The 23,881-nt window shown below is 29.5% G+C and overlaps 1 protein-coding gene and 1 long non-coding RNA gene across 2 annotated transcripts; both read right to left on the bottom strand.

Moving 5' to 3' along the window:
* Positions 1-3,518: 3,518 nt before the first annotated feature.
* Positions 3,519-5,472, bottom strand: LOC105434979. The gene is made up of 2 exons (XR_004214949.1): positions 5,093-5,472; positions 3,519-4,854 (listed from the first exon to the last, which is right to left on the bottom strand). It is a non-coding gene; the product is annotated as an uncharacterized LOC105434979 (long non-coding RNA).
* Positions 5,473-11,522: 6,050 nt separating this feature from the next.
* LOC101217097 (probable aspartyl protease At4g16563) lies at positions 11,523-13,311 on the bottom strand. Its single transcript, XM_004136658.3, has one exon. It carries the CDS (start codon positions 13,177-13,179, stop codon positions 11,806-11,808), a length of 1,374 nt encoding a protein of 457 aa, XP_004136706.1. The 5' UTR covers positions 13,180-13,311; the 3' UTR covers positions 11,523-11,805.
* Between the last annotated feature and the right edge of the window lie 10,570 nt (positions 13,312-23,881).

Here is a 23,881-nt window from a genome sequence, read left to right as displayed (position 1 = left end):
TCCCAAAAATAAAACTGATCTTACTTAATTACTCTTTTTTTTCATGTCTATATATTACTTTTAAAATAGAAATCTATAGATAGAGTCAAAAGTGAGGCTCAAGTGACCTAATCTTTACCCTATCAAACTTGAAGCTCGTTTTCTTCACCCCACGTATTAATTAATCAATACTTGTGTAAAATATAATATTTAGGTACATATACCATATGTTACCTGACATTACTCTATCATTATTAGTTTAGCTTGCATAATATAAATGGCTAATATATTATTACACCATAGTATCCAATTTAAGCAACACCTGCATGTTAACACAGATATCATAGTATTTCAAAATTGAAATTATTGCTTCTTTCATTATATTATACATGAAGCCATTGAAAAAGAATAAAGTTACGATTACCTCTATCAACATATGGATCCATTAAAAGCCACAAACATCGAAATTCTTTGGATGGTATTAGAATTTTTCTTTTTGAATTACTAACCCCATCTAGATCAAGACAGGAAAAAAAATAAAAGCGAAAAAGAAAAGAAAGAAAGCAAAACAAAACAAAACAAAAGAAAAAGAAAAGAAGTTTTCTCTTTTGCCATCCGCCATTGCTAAGAAATATATAGTAATTTCTCCAACACAACAAACGAGAGAGATCTGTTTTTTCATTCCTCAATCATCTTCAACTTTAACCTTTTTCTTTTTTCTCTCTTTTTTTTCTCATTTTTTTGACACAAAAAAAAAACTATTTGATAGAGAATTAGGAAGAAAAAAAAAAGTAGATTTCATGTAAAAGAAAAAAAAGGAAAAAAAAAAAGAAAAGAAAAGAAAAAGAGAAAATGTTCAAACAATCATGGAATAAAGATTAAAGAGGGTGCCGATCTAAAGAGACTTCACAGTCACCTATGCATGAGATCGATGTTTGATTTCTTTAGGATCATGGTTATTAATTAAGATATTATTATTTAATCAATAAGACATAATAATTAACATGCAAAAAAATGTGTTATTTACATTTTAAATTCCTTTTAACCTTTTCTCTTTGCTTCATATCTATAGGTGCATTCCCTCAAAAAGTTTTCCTAACTGTTCATGAAATTCTTACTTTATTACCACTTTTTTAAAACCATATTTTGTTACTAACTTGAGGTAGTATAGCCTTAGGCTTCTATATGTTAAACCTTTTAATATAATAAATAAAGAGATTTTCATCATTTCTTGCATCGTAACAAAATGTAGTTTTTATTTTATTGAATGTGTGGAAATGAGAGTACTCGAGTATGTCTATTTTTTATTTAATTTAACATTTTTAACAAAATAATGAAGGTTGAAGGTTGAAGGGATTAGTAGACACATCTATGCATAGATATCTCAACTAGATTGACTCATATTCAAAACACTCATCTCGCCTCATTTTCAAAGTGATGCATGGATTCAAAAAAGTATATACAAAGGGAGAGCTAGAGATGAAATCAAAGTTAGATAAAAATACAAATAGAGAGGCTAGAAGAAAAGTTTTTCAATTAATCAAGTGATCATACAGTAAATGCATCCCAATTAAAAAAGAGAGAGAAAAGACTTCGTACACCAAAGAGTGGATGATATTTAACTTTTTTTCCGAAAAAAATTAATTAATGGTTCAATTTACACAAACTCAACAACTAAATCTTGGTGACTAATTACCATTTGAAGCCAAAAGAAAAGAAAGAATTAGGTTTTCAGAGAGGAAAAGAAGATCAGTTGGTGAAGTGAAAAAAAAAGGTTGGGAGTGATTATAATAATTGCAAAAAGAACTATAGAACCTTGAATCCATATTGTTTGTAGGGACTCAAAAACAAATTTTTCTTTAAAAAAAAAAGGTAAAAATGTAGTCCAAGTCCAAATGCAAGAACTTGTGCCATAACTGTACATAAATATTTAAAAATGCTTTTGAGTTTGAAGCTAAGTGTGATCCCTTGGTCAAAAAGTTTAGTTATAGTATCCATCTTTGTTGTCCTAAAAAGACATACAAAGAGCACCCAATAATTTGAACAACAGAAAGCATTCTATGGGGTTTAAAATGCTCCAAAAGGAGTGTTTGAATATTGAAAAAAAAAGTAAAGAAAAGAAAGAAAGAAAGAAAGAAAGAAAGAAGGAAGGAAGAAGAAGAAGAAGAAGAAGAGAATAAATGCATTTGCTTCATATGCACCCTAACTCCCATGTCTTTCTGTCTCCATTTTTTAACTTTCAAAGAGTAACTAAAACAAAAGCTAAATCTATATATATATACTTCCCAAATCAAAGTTTAGCTTCAAAGTGAATATATAGTTTATTTAGATATCATGGGTCCTTTTGAATATATTTTCTTTCATAGGAGATAATTAATAATAACTATAATAGAAATGCACATATATGTTTGTGTGTGTGTATAGATTTGATTGAAATTATGGTTGGTTGGGTATTGGTTTAGTTAAAGGAGGGGGGGAAAAGCAAAGGGGGCAGTATGCGAGAAAAAAAGTTGATATTTAAAAGCAAAATATGGCATTATCTACTCAAAAGGGGTGCTCATTTATGCTTTTGAGTCTTCAAAATAAGCATCTTTGGTCCCTCTACGTGGCCATGTGAGTTAAAGCAATAACCACAAAACCATATTTGTATTTCTTGACACTAAATAATAAAAATACTTACAGAAAAAAAGTGCATACAGAGGCTTAAAGCTTACGATTTAAAGGGGAAAAAAAAGTTAGTCCAATTTTGAAATGACAGGCTTAAGTTAATGTAAAGGTGATACGTACCACCCCACCCCACAAAACTACTTTTCCCAAAAGTTTTACTATTTAAAAAAAAAAAAAAATTAAAAAAAAGTTCTCTTCCCTTTCCAACTAAATTATATATTATTCAATATTAATGTCACTTAATTAAACTCTAACATTATTATTATCATATCATCAACTTTAATCATTAATCTCTCCCTTCTCACTCGACCGCTCCCAGCCACTCACTACTTACTTAATCGCTTCATAATGATATAGTAATTAATTAATTCACTTTTTTTCTTCTCTTTTTACCAACTGAGATGATTAATAATTATAATTTGTGTTATAAAATTATAAGCATCATTGTTCTCTTTTTATTTAATTTGTTCAATAGTTTGGGCCACAAAATAGTGCCTAAAAGGCCTGTGATGGTACAGCCACGAAGGACTTGACAAGAGGCCAACTTCAATAGTTCTCCTTCTTGTCCTTCTTGTCTTGTCCAGGATATATATACACATAAATGATGTGTATATATTCTGCATTCGATTTCCTAACTAGTCCTTCTCATCCTTTTCTATATTATTTAATATCATTTACACGTTTACATCCCTGTTATCTTTATCATTTTTATTTTTATTCCATTGAAATTTCAATGACAAAATATTCAATTCCCGAGTTTAGTACGTTTACTTTCAACTTTATGTCTATTTTGTTCTACACCTAATAGGTCTTCGAAATGTCTAATACGTCATTTTAACTTTTAATTTTAAAAGATGCCCAACACAAAAAGATGTCATAGAGAAAATTTTCCTAATACTTACCACACCTCCATTGATTACATGCAGCCTTTCATTGTTCATCTTCTCAAAGCATAATTGTCTCATCTACAGTATGCTCGGAATAATCTACCAATGTTTTTGCTCAAAGCAAACCTATGGATATCCATTTCCAAATATGGCTTCTCTTAATAATTATTGGACATCTCATTTGGATCGAGCCTTGAGGTGCTTTTCTAAAACACTTATGATGAATCCTCAAAATTTCATGTTTAAAGTTACCACCCAACAGAAATGGATTTTGAATCCAACCAAGAATATGATCGAGCTCTTGAAATCTAACAGGTGGCACTTTACTTGACTATTCTATCATCATGCCTTCATATTTTGAGTACAGTAACAAAGATTTCAAAGAAGAACAGTCAGCCTCAAGATCTGTTTTGAAAGAACCTCTCACTCATAAACTTCACCTTTTCCAAACTTGGATTGGCGAACTTGCCTCAAACCAAAAGAAACGATGGCAGTTAAAAAGGAACCAACCCAACTCAAGATAGTTTCTCATTGAAAATCATTCCTAACAATATCCTTCGAGATTCAAGCTTCAAGCTCAACCTGCTACCAACAAAAAGATCAATTTTATGAAGCAAATTACATTAAATAAATGAAATAAAAACAATTATTTTTCATGGGTTTAGAATGCAAATACCAAATAGTATAATGAGTTAATGGTGCTCATTCATCCTCTATTCATTACCACATACCGTACGTACTTTCTTAATTCTGAAGTGAAAGCTATTCTACAAACAATGGTCCTCCTATATTATAATGACCCTTAACTTTATTTTAACTTCAATCTTGCAGTCCCCCGTAACATTCCTGAAGAATCAAATTCACGAGTAATGCATCAAAATCAAAAACCTCTTAACGTTATGTGTGTCAGCAAGGCAGTTCTGAAATGATTAGCAACCATTGAATAAATATGCATCCCGCTTGGCCATTTCAAGCACTATACCCTTCTAATCTAAACTGAACAACAAAAGCAAAGTTGATTAAAATACAGAATCTTTAGTGAAGAAAGCCGTACTATGTACCCTGCCGTTGATCAGAAAAAAACATATCAAGGGCACATCTTATTTCCACCGGTAATCCTAGAAAGTAAAGTTGAGTAATGAAACTTACATCAGAGCCTCCAATGGAGCACTAGCAGCAGTAACGGAGGTAAGGGAAGGTCATTATTCCCTAATATGATATTTTCCACTTTTGGGAATAAACCCAAAACCCAAAATATCTCATACCAATAAAGATAAATTGTTCTCAATCGTGAACCCATATCACTTCTTTCCCTAAATTACTGCAGAAGAATAGAAAATCACATTTACAGAGGAAGAAAGGTAAACCTAGAGAAATAGATGTCGACATTGTTAGGTCGTAGAAATTTCGGCTTTATCATCAACAGAAAACTCAAATACTTTTATAACGAATTCAACTTTGATTATGAACAAATATAATCAGAGTAGTACAAAATATCTAAAGGAAAAAAAAGAATGGTGTATTAGAGTCGATACAAGAAATTCAAGTAATAGAATCACCTTGAGGAAGAAATAGAAGCGGGTTACAGAGGTACTGACTATGATAGCTGAGTAAAAGTTAAGATTAAGCGAATTGGAAGATCTAAGGAAACGAAGAACACAAAGAATTAGAAGAATATTGAACTTACTGAAGTTTCTGGAAAGGGAGGAAATTGAGATGCTTGAAGTGAAAGAAAAAGCGAGGGAAAAGGGATAGAGTAAAGAATTAACCATGGGCTGCCCATGAAACCCCCATAAAAGTCCATAAGGCCCAATATAGACAGTTGAAACAAAGCAAGAACAAGCCCTATAAGCCCAACAGTTGGATGTGAAAATACATTCTTCTAAGGAGGTGCATCCCATCAACGGAATGTGTACCGAAGGACTTGAAAGACGCTCACATTACAAACATCACGTCCTATCGACAAATTAACAAATAGCTTGAAGGACATACATTTAAATGGTCATGTCTCATCTCATTAACAAAATGACAAAATGGGTTTTACAATGTTAAGTTCTCTCCTTAGAAGATTGTGAGAACGAAGATTTGAAGTTAGGAAAGTTATTTTCTGTTATTCTAAACTAAATGAAAGATTTGAAGTTAGGAAAGAATTACCAACAACAAAAAAGCCTTTGCTCCAAAAAATATTTGTAAACAGTCCATCTCTAGTAAGTTGTTCACCATTCCCTTGTTTATTTATTTATTTTGAAAGAGAAATATGATCATTTCCTTTTGTTTCCTTTTTTTTCTCTCGAAAAAAGACTCCCTTTTTTATAAAAGTTTTACCCATTTTAGACCATATGGGTGGTCCATAATTTGATCAAAATTTTGGTTTTCTTAACAAATAAGTATCATTATTAATAAATGATGAATTAATTACACATTATATTAATTTGTTAAAAATGACATTTTCAAAACAGTGAAATATTGAATGGTATTATTTGAGGGTTTAGGGTAGATAACTTGAAAACAACCTATTCAATCCAAATTGTTTTTAGATATATTTTGGATGGCAAATTTAAATTTTTACAAAATATTATATTATATATTTTAAACCATAAAACAAATCTTACTTATCCACTAACATTTGGTTGAAAATAAGCTATAAATATAACTTACCTTTAAAAAAAATTGGTTAAGTTGTGAATGTTGTCCCAATTGTGTGAAGAAAGTAGGAGTTTAGCCTGTAATTAAAACTCTTATATATAGTACTTATGATTTGATAACTTTTATAAATAATTTCTAACAAAAATATTTCATTTAATTTTATCAAACCAAAAGAACTAAAAACCAAGTTCTATCATTCTAAAACCATAAGGACCAAATATGTAACTTGATCTAAAAATTTATATAATTATTGTTTTGTATTATAACATGATTTATAATACATTACATAATACATATTCTATTTAAGAATATGAATTGAATTTGTAATATAACATAACGTATACATTTAAAAATATATAAAGAAAAGTTATTTAGATCACATGATCTAAAAACAGTTTTTAAAAATAGAATTCCAGTCGTGTATCAAATCTAATTAATTCATTGCATTTGTAAATATAAAATAAAATCTAAATTTTCTACTAATTAGATCTGAAACTATTTACAAAATATAATAAAACTAGTTAAACTAATCACTATATCGCATTCAAGTTTTTTGCTATATATATTTTGAGAATAGTTTCATCTTTTCCTTTCTCGACTCTGAATCGGATTAATAATTGACAAATTATATATATTGTTATTTTAAATAAAAAAAAAGGTATTCAAGTCCATTTCCCATCTTGTTGTTTAGCCAAACTAAGATTGTGTCTTACTAAGTAAGTATATTTTATTATTGCTAGAATTTTTAGACAAAATATGAAAATACTCTAATTTATTGAGTCATGTCTTAAGAGTCCTAAACCTTTTAATTAAAATACTCTATTAGACTTCCATTATTTTAAACACTCTCATGTTACTTCTTGTTTACATATAATGCACTGTCACTCAAATGTTATTTGCCACATAATAATATTTCTAATTAGCTTACGGATGTTAATCAAATAAAAAACTAATAACCTATATTCATTATATATTAACAAATGTTAAGATCCAAATTAAAATTTACTAAAAATAAATATTCATACTTATTTTTTTCCATCCCTTTCTTGAAAAAACAATCAGCTAGAAGAAACAAAGTAAAGATATATCTACATTACAAATTTAACATCAACCCCTGAGTTTATCATGATGTAAATGGTTATTAGTCTAAGTTTGTACAGCCAATGGAATTATTAATCCTAACTAAGTTATATGAATAATTCTAAACAATTGTTCACATTGTTAATTATGTTATGTTTGCCACTTAGGCTTGTGATAGAAAAAGAAGGAAATGGAGACACAACACCAACTAGTTTTATCTATAGTCTTAGTCGATGTACATTTGACATAAAGCCACTTGAGCATTTTTTTTTTTCTATTTTAGCACCATATTAAATAAAAAGTCGAATATCTACATGGTTGTATTACTTTATCTTAGTCAAATTAGGTTCGTTTTAACCTCTTTATATTTTAACTGAAAAATGAAAAAATTAAGCTTTTACAAAGAAAACAAAATTGGTAGGATTTAGATAAAGAATCCAATTCCTAAATAAAGGAAAAGAGAAAGAATCCACTAGTTATGTTGGGAGCAAATAGTAGGTAATGGATCCTAGTGCAATCCATAGGAAGGGCATATATAATATGTTTCCACTATTAACACTTTATATACAAAATCCTCAAAACGCCACTACTACTCTTTTTTTAAAAAAAATTACATTATTGATTTTAAGGAAAAAAGAAAAAAGTAATTTCTATTTCCCCTTTGTTTTAGATATTAAAGTTGTATGCTTAATGAATGACCCTTCAAAACTGTTTAAAATTGTTAAAACAATTCCACATTTTTTTATTTAACTTTTTTAGGGCAAATAATTCGTTTGTTTTTTTGAATTAATTACAAAATTTGTTTAGAGATAGAGTTTTTAGAATAATTAAATTAAAAATAAATGGTACTATTGTCAGACTCACACCATGAGCTTCCAATTATTATTATTTGCTATAAAATAATGATAATGATAAACGAAAATGGAAATTGTGGACTCTTCTCTTCTTTTAAATAGACAAGTTCACATGCTAGGCAAAATTATGTTTCCAAATTTCAAAATGCGTTTTTTTTTTTTTCTTACAGAAATTATATTGAGTTATAAATAGTATGATTTATATGTGTTTCAATTTTCACCCATCATATCATTCTAAAATATGAGAGTCGTGATTAGAGGAGAAGTTGGTATAATTTAAGCAAATTTTAAATTAAAGAACTTTTTCCCCCTTTGTTTCTAAACCTTTTCTTTTATTATGCCAAACTTTTGCGTAGTTATCATCACCCGCCCGAACCGAACCACTTTTTGTCTCTCATGAAGAAAGGTATAATTAAAAGGTACCCTACTCCTATACACACTCCTACACTCCCTCCCTTCCATATGATTGTTAAATGATATCTGCTCATTTGCTCATTCATACTCATGCCCTCCTTCCCTACCCCCTACTTTTCTTTTTTATCACTTCTTTTCTTATGTATTCTAATTTTATTCATTTCTTTACTCTCTATTCACCAAATTTATTATACTTTTAAATTCATCTACTCTTTTAATTAAACTAATATTCATGATATAATCTTTTGAGTTTACCTAAACATTAATAACTCCCATTCAAAGCTTACCTTTTTCTTCTTCTTTGTTTTTTTGCAATTTCTTTTCTCTCTGTTACGTGTTTGCTAAATGAAATAGCTTTGTAATCAAACGGTATGTGTTTTATTTGTCCATAGAAAAAAATTTTGAATTAGAAAATAGACTAATTTGTTAATATTACATGTATTTACAAATTTACACTTCCAATTCAACCATTTTCAATCAAATTTAAAACGAGAAAAAAAATCTCCCATTAATACATAATTTTGATAACATTTTCAACTCCATTTAAGAAGTTGTAGCTTTTGCCTCTCAATGTTTTACTATCGATCATGCCAGTATAGGAATTTCATGATTCTTATAGTAGTTGGTCAACAAGAACCTTACTTAACTAGAAGTGACCAATATATCTCTTTCCAAATGCATCTTAATGTTAAAGCGATCTAGTTTCTTTCCATTGCTTCTCTTTTTGTTAGAATGTGATTTTCATTGTATTCATTCAATGGTAGCTTGCATACCCTTTTATCTTGTTCATAAATTAATGTAAATGACTTGTCTTCCAATTTTTTTAGTTTTGAGTTATGACAAAATAATATCATACAAATTGTAATTGTATCGATTTTAATTTTTAAAAAAATAACCAAAAAATAGATTTTATTTTGTTTTTAAAATTTTATCATATTCTTGTGCAGTACATCAAATATACTTTAATATATTTAATGAATGTATTAATTGATTGATATATTTATATTTAGTGTGAATTCAGATAGTACCTAATATTTAATAAATGAGTAAGTTATACCATTGATATCCAAAATTTACCATTGGTTGCACCAAATTTTTTAGTCAGCAAGTGTGGATCATGACCTTGTTATTGTTCATTGACTAAATTTGAAGCTTTACATCATCATCAACTTTACAGTGGTATACTTCTCCCTATTGATAACTATTACAACTAACATATAAACTATTTATATACAACCTAATATTATACTTGAATTGAATTTCGAATAGATGGTTATCCGTAATTGATATACTATTAATATTAATTTTTAGAAGCGTGGATGGATGTACTAATGATACACCAAGTGGATTTGAAATGAATTTTAAAATGAAATTAATATATAACTAATAAACAAATGTTATACTTGATTTATTATACTTCCAAATTTAATTTAGAATGAGAGTAATTGATATAGTATTTTTACAAGGAAATCGAACATATTGTTGAACGATTGATGATACGCAATTAATTAATGTTCTCTTTTATCATCTTTATTACAATTCAAATTCAATTATTCATCTAAATAGGTAACATAAATTATTTAGATGAATCTAATTTAACATACCTAAAAATAGTGTACCATACAAAATTAAGGTTTTGGTTTGAGATGGAGTAATATTGTAATTTTAAAAATAATTTTGTTAAAAAATAAAATGTGAAGTTGATAGGTTTTTTGTTTTCATTGTTGTTAAGTTAGCATAAAGTCTAATTAATTTATAGTATGTATGTTGAATTGATTATTATATAAGAATAATTAAGTTGTTTTTTTTCTTAAGAGAGAGAGAGATGAAGAGAAGGGCACTAAGAAAAAGAAAAAAAAAAGCCCAAAGAGAGAGTTTAAAAAAGAGACAAAGTTTCCATTACCCACAACCATGTGGGTGTGACTCAAATTTTCTTGTTAGCATTTAATTTCATACTCACATGTTGTCTTCCCACAACCTTCGTTATCAACCACCCCCCACTTTTCTCCCTTTTTTATTTAATACACCAAAACCATCCCTTTTTCCTTTTATTATTCATAAATCTTCTTTTTCTTCCCCCTTCCTTTGCATTACATCTTGTCTTCTTCTCATTGCACTGAAGTTAATCGGGAGTGTTTACCAATTTAAACATTATTGTTTTTCATTACATTATATTTTCATTTTCTACTTTGATTTTTCATTCTTTGTCCACAAAGTGACTTCTAAATATAATTCTCAAAATGGATTAACAAAATTTCTTAAATTATTATTGAAAAAAAAAAAGTTGTAGACCAATCATAAATGTACTCAACCTTAGGGTAAAAAGTACACAGAAATTCAATGAAGGCATTTACATAGTCATAATAATAGTCAACTCTTATAATTAAAAAAAATGTAAATAAGAATGTAGCCTACCACCTAGGGCCAAATCTTCACAAAACTATAAATTCCAACGGTAGAAAATGTTAATTGCACGCACGGTTTCTTTTCAAATTATAATAAGATGAAATTAAATTTATAGAAGAATTATTTTTTCCGTTAAAAAAATAAAATATTTGATAAAGTTAGTTGATCATTATGTTATTATTTAATTCAACAATTTATGAAAATTTTGGTTATAATGAAGTTTTAACTATTTTTAAGAGAAAAAAAAAAGTTAGAATTTAGTAATTTACCATTAAAGTTGTTTTTTTCTATTAAAACAACAATATAAAATAATCTAAGAATTTAGTTGTGTACCTTAATTTGTCAAGATAGTCTTTTCACACAAAAAAAGTTTAATAATAATAAACAAAAGAAAAAGAGGAGAAGAGAAAACTAAGTTTTGAGATAGATTATGATAGTTGACATTAAACAAATTAATGGATTTGATACTCAAAATTCAAAATAAACTATGAAAATGAGAGAAGAAGAGAATAACGGCTATTTCTATCTTCATTCATGGGGATGAATGTAAAATTGCAATATGTGTGTGTGCGTTATATATATATAATGATGAAATTTGAAAAAAGGTTAACTTATTAGGGATCATCTATTACTTTTTAACATTCTTTTCTGTCTTCAAATTATGAAATATGAGATATATCATTACAACAGCAACGAATAATTATTACAAGAAAGTGAAAAAAAAATTGATTTTGAATTCATCTGAACGCCGCCGCTGCCAAATTGAAACCACCGTTGTAGCTCCGACCAGTAGCTTAACCGGCCACGGACCAACCAAATACCCAAAGTTAGAAAACATAAACATGCATACACCAACCAACACGACATCGTTTCTACGAGCAAGTCTGTTGCCGAAATCCCAATCTTTGATTCACCAAGTCATATTCCACATAGAAATTCTGCTGCTGGAAAGCCCCTAAAATCACAGACGGCCCACCGCCACCGCCACCGCCGTCCTCCATCTGATGCGTTACTACTGTCAAACACGCCACGCCGGAGCTACTGACTAAAGCGAAATAGTTATTCAACGGCAGAGCCCATTTCGCTCCACCTTTAAATTGGAAAATCAACTCCGGAAACTTCACCGATTTCTCCTTCGAAATGTCGAAACACGGCCGTAATCCAGTGAGAGTTTCCACATCGGTGGCTCTCGTCCAATTTGCCAATTGCTTCTCGAACTCTCGCGCCACCACCTCCAAGACTGGTTTGTCCATAAACGTGAAGGTGGAGCCGGAATCGATGATAGATCCGCCGTTCCCATCGGGGCCCGGCACTAGAAACTTGTATGGAACCTTCACAGCCTGGTTTCCGACGATGATTTTCCGTATGTTTAAGTAATAGTATTCTTTATAAGCGTTGTTAGAAACAGAGGGGTTCTGCCGGAATGGGGTGTAGGTAAGGCCGCTGGACTTCACGCCGGTTGAATCTAAAATCAGCTGGCCGGAATGCGGCGAGTCGTCGAATTTCCGAGACGCTAGGCAGTAAGCGAATTTCTTGAGACCCATTTGCGAGGGGAGCGATTCAGATCCTCGGCCAAATCCGGCGATTCCAGAGGGCTGATGGATCGACAAAAACGAACACCCAACAACAAAATTAGGGATTTTTTTATCAGGAAAATCAAGGGTTTCTGATAGCAAAAGCCCAGCCGTGGAACCGGAACCATATTGAACAACGTAAGCAGGGCAAGTTTGGGTACAGTTCTCTGTTTTGGGGTTACAACTCCGGCACTGAGATTTGACATCGGGACCAAAAATCCAGGAACATTTGGGATTCTGGCAACCGACAAGCTTAGAAGAGGAGGACAATTTGGGGACAAATCTGGGGATTCCAGTTGGATCTATTTTGGGGAAGGAACATTCAGAACAGAGATATCGGGAAGTGCAAGGGAACCAAACGAGGCTACTACCTGTATCGAAGATCAAATGCAGAGTCTGTTGTGGAGTACCAAAGCTGAGTGGAGTGGAGTAAGCTCCATAGCTATGGGGGGAGAGAGGGGACTTGAAAACAGAGTTGGATTTGGGGGTTTTGATTTGATGGGCTCTGGTCTGGGAAGAAGAGGCGAGGAAAGTGAGAGCCTGGAGTGGATCTGGAGAAGAAAGGTGGGGAAAAGAGTTGAGAGGGAGAGTGATGGGATTGGAGTGGGCAATGGCGGAAAGAGAGGAGAAGAGGAGGAGGTAGAAGAAAGAGAGAGGGGAAGGAGAAGCCATGGAAGAAGGTTACTCCTAGTTGTAAACGAAATGGTGTGATGGTATTATGGATTGGAAAGGAATGAAGGGAATGTGGAGTTATGTTGATGAGAAGGGATGAGAAATGGGGAATAGAAGTATAAATGGAGAGGAAGAAGGGACAAAGGGGTGAGCTGGAAGCAGAGCTGCGGTTTTAGAGAAGAGAAAATGGTATGCAAATGAACGTAAGCCACGTGGAAAACACTTTCATAAGAACTTTCACGGTCACGGTCACGGTCACATGATACAAGACACAAGGGCTCTTTTCGGCCGTTGGAACTTTGCGAGTCAGGAACATGCTATGGTTTTCATCCCTCACTCTCTCGCTGGTAGTACATAGCTCACTCTCTCTTGTTTTTCTAGAATCTAAATAAAAAAAGATTATGTTTCATCATTATTTTCATATTCTAAACTTTGAGTCGCTTCACCAAAAACAAACAACATTCTTTTACTCAATTTAAATTGTTACCCCTCTTTCGCCCATTTTTTGTGCCTTCTTCCTCCTATACACTCATTGCAAAGGAAGGGATTCTTCATTAACAAGCATTCCTTCCTTTACTCTCATTTCAAACTATATCTATATCTTTGCATGGAATAAATAAATAAATAAGAACCAACCACTTTGGTATGAGAAAGATATAAAGTGTAACACTTTTTAACTACCACTAACCTTTTGCATTTGTAATCAACATTACCACATGATTAATTAAGTTTTTCTTATTTAACTCCCTAATTCAGTTCTTAACCAACCACTGCACTCTCTTCTTCACTCATCTTATATTTTTATCTCTTTTATTTCACTTCATAGTTCATACCACCACACTTCTTGTTTTCTCTTTAATTCTAAACAGTTATTAAATTCTCTTTTACTTTATATATATATGTAATACATAAATAAATAAATAAAAATTGGGTTCCTCTTTTTTCTATTCTTTTTCCAACTTTTCCTACTCAAATATTCATATATCTCCTTTTTCTGATCATTAAAGGACATACTTTATGTAGAAAGAATTTTCTTTTTTATGGGTTATGACATTATGTGTATGGAGAGGATGAATCAGTTCCATGCTTCCCAACCAAGAATGTATAATTTACTTACTTTTTTTAAAGTGTATAAACACATGTTTTTTACACTCAAAAACAGGAACATTACTAGAGCTTTACGAGATTTTAGGTACTGTTACATCAAAGTTGTCATACATACCTTAAACTTTGACTTTTCACCTCAAACTATGGTTAAATATTATCTCGTCCTAGTAAAAGGTTTGATAGATACTTTGGCATATGTATCACTCAACTCCATCTGCCACTAATTACTCCAAAAAATTTATACCATATGATTTGGAAATATTAGAAATTGATGTATTGACTAATGAATTGAAGTGTGGACTATATATATGAAAAAAAAATTAATTAAATTATAGAAAGCCTTGGTTATTTATTTACAAAGGATTTGTTTTGTTTTATATATAAGTACTGTTGAGATTGATATATGTATATATGATGAGGTGATTATACCATATAATTAAGTAGTTAATGTCCCGATCAATGTTCTCTAACAAAGAGACAATGGATGAAACAAGATATTTATGTTGGTCATTCTTTTTTTTTTCTTTTTGTTGGAATTATGAAATTAAAACAAACTGTATACATTATTTGCAATTTAGACAAGAAGGTAAGGTAAGGTTTGAGATGAAATCTAGTTTTTTCTTTTTCTTTTTTCAATTAAAGTCCAAATTTATATCCTTTTCTTTGTTTCAACAACCTTTTAGTTGTTGATTCAATTAATTTGTGATTTATCTAAATCAATTTTGAAATTTGTGACCAACCACTTTATTTATTTCAAATCAAACACGAATATATATATGTACAAGATGCGATGATGAAAGGGAAAGAAGTAGAAAAAAGAAAGAAAAAGAAACGCAATTCAAATTTTCATTTTGGATTAAATCTCCACTGGAATCTTCAACTTCCAAGTTCTCTTCTACTTTGAATGCTTTCAACTTCCTTCTATGTTAGTCTCTCAACTTTCAAAAGTTTCTATATATAAGTCTTTGAGATATTATATGCTAAACAATGTTTACATCAGCAAAATAAAATAATCCTTATTGTATTGCTTTTCTTGCTGAAATCTATTTTCTTTAATGTTTGTCCATAACCTACTTGGCTAGAATTTGTGTTCAGATAAGACCAAAAAATAGTGTTATTTTTTAAGATTCACACCAAATTAAAATAAAGTTGAAGCACATACACTAAAATGAACACTTTGATACTTCAAAGACTAAAAAAGCTAAAATGGGATTTGAAATTTTTATTTAAACTTTTCCTTGCATCCCTTGAAAATTTAAAATATGCAAAGCAGGTTTATTTTGCATCATATCTTTTGCCTTAGGGTTGAAAGTTCTGGTCTCAAATTTACTGTCCTTGTACTTAAATATAAATTATAAAATATTTTTGACTAAAAAAAAAGTAAGAAACAAACATTACAAAACTTCTAAAGCTTTGAGGGGTGAATAAAATTTAGAGAGAGAAAGTTAAAAATGGTTCTAAAAAATCACTCACAAATTCACCAAATCAACCAACAAAATCACTTGAGAATCACCTTTCAAGGTTGATAGGGAATGTTTTTTTTTTTTTTTTTTTTTTGACAATTTTGTACTAAAAATATATTATGATAGTACCTATTATTCTTCTTCCTAATTTTACCTATCAATTTATTTTACGAAATATTCTTATAATTCTTAAGTTGTACTCGTGTGACAAACAATAAATGAAGGTAGTATGAATCAAACTAATACATATTTTCAAATAGACAATCATTTAAAGTGATATTGGGCTGTTTCCAAATTCATATTTTCATCATCGTTATTGCTGGACAGTAGACATCATAATTTAAAGAAGAAAATAGCTTTTTTAAAAGTAATTTTAATCCTTCCAAAATCACTCCCAAATCTCAAATTTCAAATCAAACCTGTTTGTGGTTTGAAAGCATTTTGCGGCCCGCTAGGAATATGTGGACCGAATGTCCAATAACCTTACACATTGCATATGGACTTGTACGGGCCCAGACCTCAACGCCCTCAAGGGTTGGCCCAATAAATACATTTTCATACATGGCCCAAATAACGGAAATTTATTATTTTATTATTATAAGCTTAAGTCATTTAACTTCAACTGTCTCTCGAACTTAAAAAAAATAATCTAATAGATCTGAACTTTTAAATTTAATTTTCTTTAGTGAATAGTGGTTCTTTTCCTGTTAAAACGTAATTAAAATATAGTATTATTTTTTAAGTTATTTAAATTTATCAACCATGAATATGATGATGGGTTATATCTAATCTTCTATGATCACTTGTATTATACTTGTAGATTTGATGTCACAATTGATAATATTTGTTATTCATCATAGATAAATAGAACCGTTTTAATAGTCATTTTGGCCATCAAAATTCATTTTATAATAACCTCGAATCTGGAAATCAGACTTAAAATTGTTCTCCAAGGACTGAGTGAGCTAATAGCTCACCTAATATTCAGCTAACAAAATATTAAAATATATTAGACATCCAAATCCCAACTACAAAAAAGATGCAATTTTAGCCACCAAATCAAGCAAAAAAATAAAAAAGAAAAGCACCTACTTATCCAATATTAATATTCTCAAATGAAGCCAACACAAATACCTAACTCAACTACAAATTCTTTATAAATTATGTACACTAATCAAAACAACACTTGCATTAAACCCTAGGTCAATTTCTTTATAAATTATACCATTATAGTTATAAACGAGAGGTAACTTAAATTTTATTTTCTAATCTTCAGTTTTGGTATAAGACTTTGGTATCTATATCATTTTTATTTATTTATTTTGCAACTACTTTTTTCTCCAAACTACAAATTTATAGTTGTTGTTACATCAAGGTTATGTGACAAACAACTTTGAAATCAACAAATAGGAACGTTGTTTATACTTAATAGAAGAGTATATAACTTGAGTTAATTAAGAAGAAAAACAACTAATTTATACTTAGAAGCTAAGATGAATTTGCTTGTATCATGTGTGTTGAATATGCAATGTGATGTTTGAAAGGACCAAGTTTAAATAAACGTGCTATATAAACTCTAATTGTAAAGGTGTCATTATATGCTCTGTATTTTGAATTCAAATAATAAAATGTTCTTTCTCCTTAATTGTGAATGTAGCTAATAGTAAATTATCAGTAAACCATGCAAATCTCTTTGCTGATTTTCTATTGCTTTATGCCTTTTATTTTCTTTGTTTTTTTTATTTCATGGCACTATGCTATCGTTTTGGTTTAATTGGTTAGTATATTAAAAAAATCAATAAACAATGGGACTTATTTACATCATGGTAGAGTTAAATATCCTAACATTGTTTTGAAGAAAAATCAAATCCTTTTGCTTTAACCTAGAAATGGGTGGTTGAATTGTCCAATTTCAATATTGCAAATTTAAATTACCAATGCAGATGTTGTTGTCGTGTTTCAACGATCGATAACGATAGTTATGTCGATCAATCAAATATCAATTACAATACATGTGTTGATATCAATTATATAACGCATTCGTATATTCTTTAGTTTCCTATTAATCTAAGCTAGACTGATATGAAAGAAAAGCAACAAAGTTAGATCACTTTCTTTTGCCTTTTCCAAACAACAAAATCTTTCTTTAATTTATTTTTCAAACATTTTGTCAAAACCTTTCACGTGTGTAGTATTTGATCTATAGAATAGGAAGTAAACTATGGATATTACTAAATACAATTGATATCTTCAAAAGATATGAGAGAAGAAAGAAAATCTAGTGATGAATCTTGAATGAGAAGATCTTCTTCAAATTTGTCTACGAATCCAAACAAAAGCAAGTAGAGACTTTGAGCTCAAACTCCCCCCAAAGATAGAGAAAAAAAAAGAAAAAAGAAGAGACAAGAACAATAATAACATGAGACAGAGAGAGCCCCAGTTTCTCTACTGTCCAATCGGAGGGTTGTGAATATGGGGACTCAACCTGCCACCCGACGGCCTGTCTGTCAAATTCCACACGTGTGTTCGTTTTCTGTGTATTTTCCTTTCTCAATTTTCCGCCGCCCTCTATTAAATGTGATCACACATAATATTCTCATTGCTAAATATTTCTACTTATTTCACTGATAGTAAGGATAGAAGGATAAATCAATTTTATTATTTCAGAAAATATCATACAATATAGATTCCAACGTACCAGTAAGATTAATAATAGAATTTTTATATGGCACTCCTCTCAATTCTAAGTCTAAAATCGTAAATAACATGTAATATGTATACAAGTCGTTAGATTTTAAAAGCGTTGCTCTTAAGCCTCTACTAGAATATGTTGTGCCCTTAAATCCTAGTGTTTTGCTTCATCAAAAGTCAAATAACATATTCAAAATCATATTCCAATTCAAATAACATATTCAAAATCATATTCCAATGAATTGGCAAGACAAAGAGAGTTTTGTATATAACGTGATTCAAGAAAGCTATTATTGTAGTGCATATTACGTGTGTTGGGGTAAAGTTCACTCACTTTGTTGTGTTACAAAAAATATGGCCGCCTCTCTTTTTTTTTATTGATGTGAGACCTTTTTTTCATATTTTGGTAATTCTATACTTTTAAATAAATTATCATTTGGTATATGTTTCACCTTAAACAAGCCAACTTTTCTCATTTTGATGCACTCAAAATATGTATGTTCTGTCTTCATGTAGCTTAACTTTAAATCACATTGTAATGTTAAACAACATTTTCACTTTTTGTCGCATCTTTTATATATTTCAATTCAAGTTTATATGATGACAAAATTGCCACCGAAGAAAATTGAAAGTAGTCCCATTCATTTGATATATTATTTGTCCTCTTTGTCAAACGCGAATTTACACTCAGGTATAATCCTATAATTACATTTGTGTGAACTTTACTCTTTATATAAATCAAAATGTCGTATATAAAAGAAAATGTATCTAAAAATATTTAAGATGGCTAAATTCGTTTCACTCGTAATTATAGAAATTACTTTTGCAAACGTTAAAAATTTAGTTAGAAAAGTCATACGTGATTAGCATATATTAATAATATTGTATTACTAATTCATTTTGAACATAGTAATTAATACAATTTTAAATTGTATCAAAAATTGACATCATTTATAAATAATTTTTTTATTATAATTTTAATTAACACGAGTAAAAGTAGAATCGGATGTGTGTATAATTATCATTCATATGAGTTAATTATGATTGAATGGTTAAAGTTTGTGAATAATTAACCTAATTGGAAAAGTTGAACAAATGATTGAATTATGAAGATGACTTGTGTTGAACCTCCCTTTGATGGAGGAAATTGGGATATGCTTCATTAAACTTCTAGAGCTCAAATAATTTGACATCCCGATACATTCCAAATTAGAGTTGATCATCACTAAGTAAGTGTTAGTTGGTGAAAGCTTGTTAACTAAGCTAAAATTGTCTAGTTTGATTAATAGATTTGCCTCATTGTTGATAAGGATTGAAGTGAATACGAGTTTGACAACTTGGCTTCACTAGGTTTTGGTTAATATAACGACCGATAGAGATGGAAAGGTCAATTAATGTGTTCTACCAATAAAGGGAAGTTTCCACTCAATTCCTTAATATGTCATAGGAACAATAATATCGTTGTGCATACATGAGTAAATCTGAGTCGTAAAGAATTTTAATTTTTTTTTTCTTAAAACATAGTTTTACTTACTCTGGTTTACGAGTTTCAAGAATAAATTACAAGATAAAACAAATTATTTTCTTATAAATGCAACACTTCATTTACAGAATTTAGCTAATTGTTGATGGGATGATTATAAAGTTAGGCAGCCTTCAGAGTTGACCTAATTAGTGGGTGTGATGAGGGAAGCAAAAAGTGGTGATGTTTCTGTCACAGTTTTCTTCGTTGAAATTTTATTTATAACAATAAACCTGTAGTTTTATTTTATTACAAAAAGGAAAAGAAAAGAAAAGAAAAGAAAAAGTTGGGAAATTGAGGGGATGAAGAGCCGCACCGCACCGCGTATCTATCCATAATGGAAGTGTCGGATCGGAGATATGAGTTTCCTTCTTTTGTTTGTTTCTTTTCTTATTTCAATTACTGAAGAGTTTTAATTTTAAAACACATCAATCAATCAAAATGCGGAATTCAAGCAGGACATAGGTATAATGATGACGATGTGTGTTTTTTTGTGACTTCCTAACCCCAACCTACTAATAATATTTTATGTTACTCATTTTATTTGGTTAAAGGCAAAAGGAGAAAGACTGTTACTGCTTTCGTGGGCTACGTTTATGTTAAAGAGAGAGTCAATTTTATTTACCTTCCAACTGCAGTTCAACCTCTTGTTAACAGTTCATCAGAAATTAACCAAGCTCGACAACTCCGTTAGCCCTACAACAAAAGCAAACTAGAAATCTGTTAATTAGTTAGAACTCCTTTCTCTCAACTAATGTGTAACCTTGTAAGAAATTCTAAATAGAGAACCTTAGATGAAAAAAATGTAAGGGAAAAAGAAAAGAAATAAAATGCTCCATGGTTGCTTCACAGAGGATGTAGGCTTATATAGTACTTGAACCTCTATAAATCCTTTGCATTCTTCAGCTCATTTTCTTCGAAAAGTCGAAATAAAGAAGATGAATCGGTGAAAGAGGTTTATTTTGTCCTTCTCTCTCTTTGTTCCTGTTTCATGTTTGCATGATAGAAAAAAGACATAAGTGATGGTTGAGTGATAGAGAAGCTAAGAGTGTGTGATAACTCTAAAACTAGAGGTCTATGCATCTGCACAATAGGCCTCTACGCTTCAGAAAGCAACAATTTATTAAAAGTAAAATTGAGCATCACTTTCGACATTGTGTTAAAAACATTAATAACAACTTTGGTTTCATCACTATCATCTTCAACAAAATAATATTATTTTGCATATTTCGTAGTCATATATTTCTTCTTTAATTTGTTGCAATTAATATTTATTATTCTAAAATATATTTAGAAACTAAGCTATATTTATATGGTGATCTTACCACCCTTGTTTAAAAAGTGTGGTCTTGAACGTTTTAAGTTTAGAAATTCTAAATATTATTGTTGTGAAAAGAGACAAAAAAAAATGAATAGAATTTCATATAAATAAAAATTACTTTGTAGATATAAAAAAATTAAGAGACAATTAAAGGTACGTCCGAAACTTATATGGAAAGCTATAAGTATTCTCTAATCAAGATTTGGTGTTTTTGTAATGTAGTAATGCTTTTTAGCCACAAATAAAGGTGTTTGGCTATTCATTTATTAAATTAAGTATATATTGTTAAAGTGAATTACTTTAACAATATTCAAATTATCGAAGTTGAATGTGAAAATTAAATTTAAAAGTGTAAAATAAAATATTAACTTATGGTAAATGATAAAAGGATTAAATATTTTTACAAAATATAACAAAATTTGTAATAAAATTTGAAATTTTGGTATATATGGTTGTGGGGTGATTTTGGTATACGTGATTGTTAATGATTTTTAATATAAGAAAAATGTAATATTAAGAATTTAAAAATAATTGGCAGACATATCCTGAGACATTGAACATACTCTTGAAAGAGCATATCCAATCTTTTAAAAAGGAATCTTGATATTAAATTAAAATTATTTTGTGTGTGCTCTTCAAAAGAAATTAAAGATCCTACCAACTTTCAAATTCCAAATTCTCAATATACCTTTCAACCTCCAAAACTAAAGTCTCATTAGCCAAACATCAACTTTAGTTCTTCAACAACCCATCAAATTAAATCCATATATTTATTTTTGTTTACACTATTATCCACACGGAACTATATCATGCATGATTAAAATATATATACACACACATCAACTGACAACAACATTTAATTATATGAATATAAATATTAAATATTTCATTTCTATTTTTTCATGTAAAATACATCTTGTAAATATTTTTAATATCCACATCCCTGTATACATTATATGATATCTCTATATATTCAAACCTACCAGAAATTTACATATAAAAACTCAGTAAATATTTAGTCAAACAAAATTTTAAAAAAGTTTTACATTTTGATTGGTTGATCACAAAAGAAAAAGACTTAATTAGTGGAGATTGATGGAGATCTGGGAAGTATGAATTAGTTTACTCTTTTCTTTATTTAATAGTCATAAAAAGTGCAAAACATAACTTTTTTTTTTTTCTAAATAATAATTGTGGATATTTTCCATTAGAGGGCTGGGGAAAGCAAGCTTGTTCACACGTAGGCAACACGGTCAAACCCAACCAATGGGTTAAATACGTATGCAATTATAATACAATAAAGAATTGAACTCAAAGCCCACACTATGTATCATATTATATATATATGTGTGTGTGTGTAATGAAGAGTTTAATAATTAATTTATCTATTGTTAACACAAAAGTCTTACTTACACAAATATTTAATAATGGCCTTGGGAGATATATCCCCCATCTTCAAACCAAACATGTCACTTATTTTAACATAATTTATTTCTTTTGTTAATTAAAAATGTATATTCTTATATTAAATGTTTTAAGTTTATATGATAATGATCATATATTCAAGATTAAATATTGATGTTGGTTAAATATAAAGATTTTAATTTATGAATACATATGGATGGCACCTACTTATATGAGATTACACTGAAAAAAATAAGTTAAGCAAGTTAGAGATAGTCCTAAAAAAAAGTTACTCATTTTAGTTCATAAGCATATTTCACATATATTTATATAACATAGAGAAGATATTGGTATTAAAACTTATTTATTTTCTCTATATTTTAAAAGAAACAAATAACACCAAAGGATATCTTTAGAACGATTTAAAGTTTTTAATAGTATTTTTTTTAAAAAAAATGAACATGTTTATCACGAACCTCTTTTTTAAAATTCAAATTTTAAAAAGCAGGAAGAAGATGTTTGAAATTACCTTTAAATAGTTTTGAATAATAGATAACACAATGGATGAAAATTATTTAATAATAAATTATATATCTGGTGTGTGTATATATATATATTGAACAAAATCATTATGAAACCAACCTTGCCCATAAAAATTTACGTAATATGGAAGGAAAAGAGAATTGCAAATAATCGTGCAAGAAGGACTCAATTAGTTTGAACAATTACCTCAAATAAATAAAGTTTTGAACACCAAATAGTCGTCAGATCAATTTTATTGACTATGAAACCCAAAAATTAGGGGTCAGTTTTCTTTGGATTTTTTTTTTTTTCAAATTTCAATTTGATTTTATGATAGGGCCGTTTAAGATTTTGTTTGTAATGTCGGAAAAAAAATCAAGAAATTGGAGTGAATTTAAAACGTTCTTGAATCAATAGGTTAATCTGAAAAATAAAATTCAAGTTCAACCTTCACTTATATACCTTTAAATCTAAAGTAAACACAATTAAAAATTATAAGGTAAAATCTAAAATAATGAACGCTCGAGACGGAAGAGAATTATATTATAATATTTAGTTCAAATAAGTAAATCCAAAAGGATATATACCCTCACTTACATTTATGAAACTTGATATGAAGGCTCCTAATTAAACTTAAAACAATAACAAGTTAACGAACTTTCAATTGAAAAA

Source organism: Cucumis sativus, chromosome 3 (genome assembly GCF_000004075.3).
Source record: "Cucumis sativus cultivar 9930 chromosome 3, Cucumber_9930_V3, whole genome shotgun sequence".
NCBI classification, from domain to species: domain Eukaryota; kingdom Viridiplantae; phylum Streptophyta; class Magnoliopsida; order Cucurbitales; family Cucurbitaceae; genus Cucumis; species Cucumis sativus.
The sequence above is the reverse complement of the archived record's forward strand: the minus strand, read 5'-3'. Positions and strand labels throughout refer to the sequence as shown.

What these genes read in the sequence shown, in the direction of transcription:
- LOC101217097 (XM_004136658.3), bottom strand. Translation starts at nt 13,179, where the DNA reads ATGGCTTCTCCTTCCCCTCTCTCTTTCTTCTACCTCCTCCTCTTCTCC.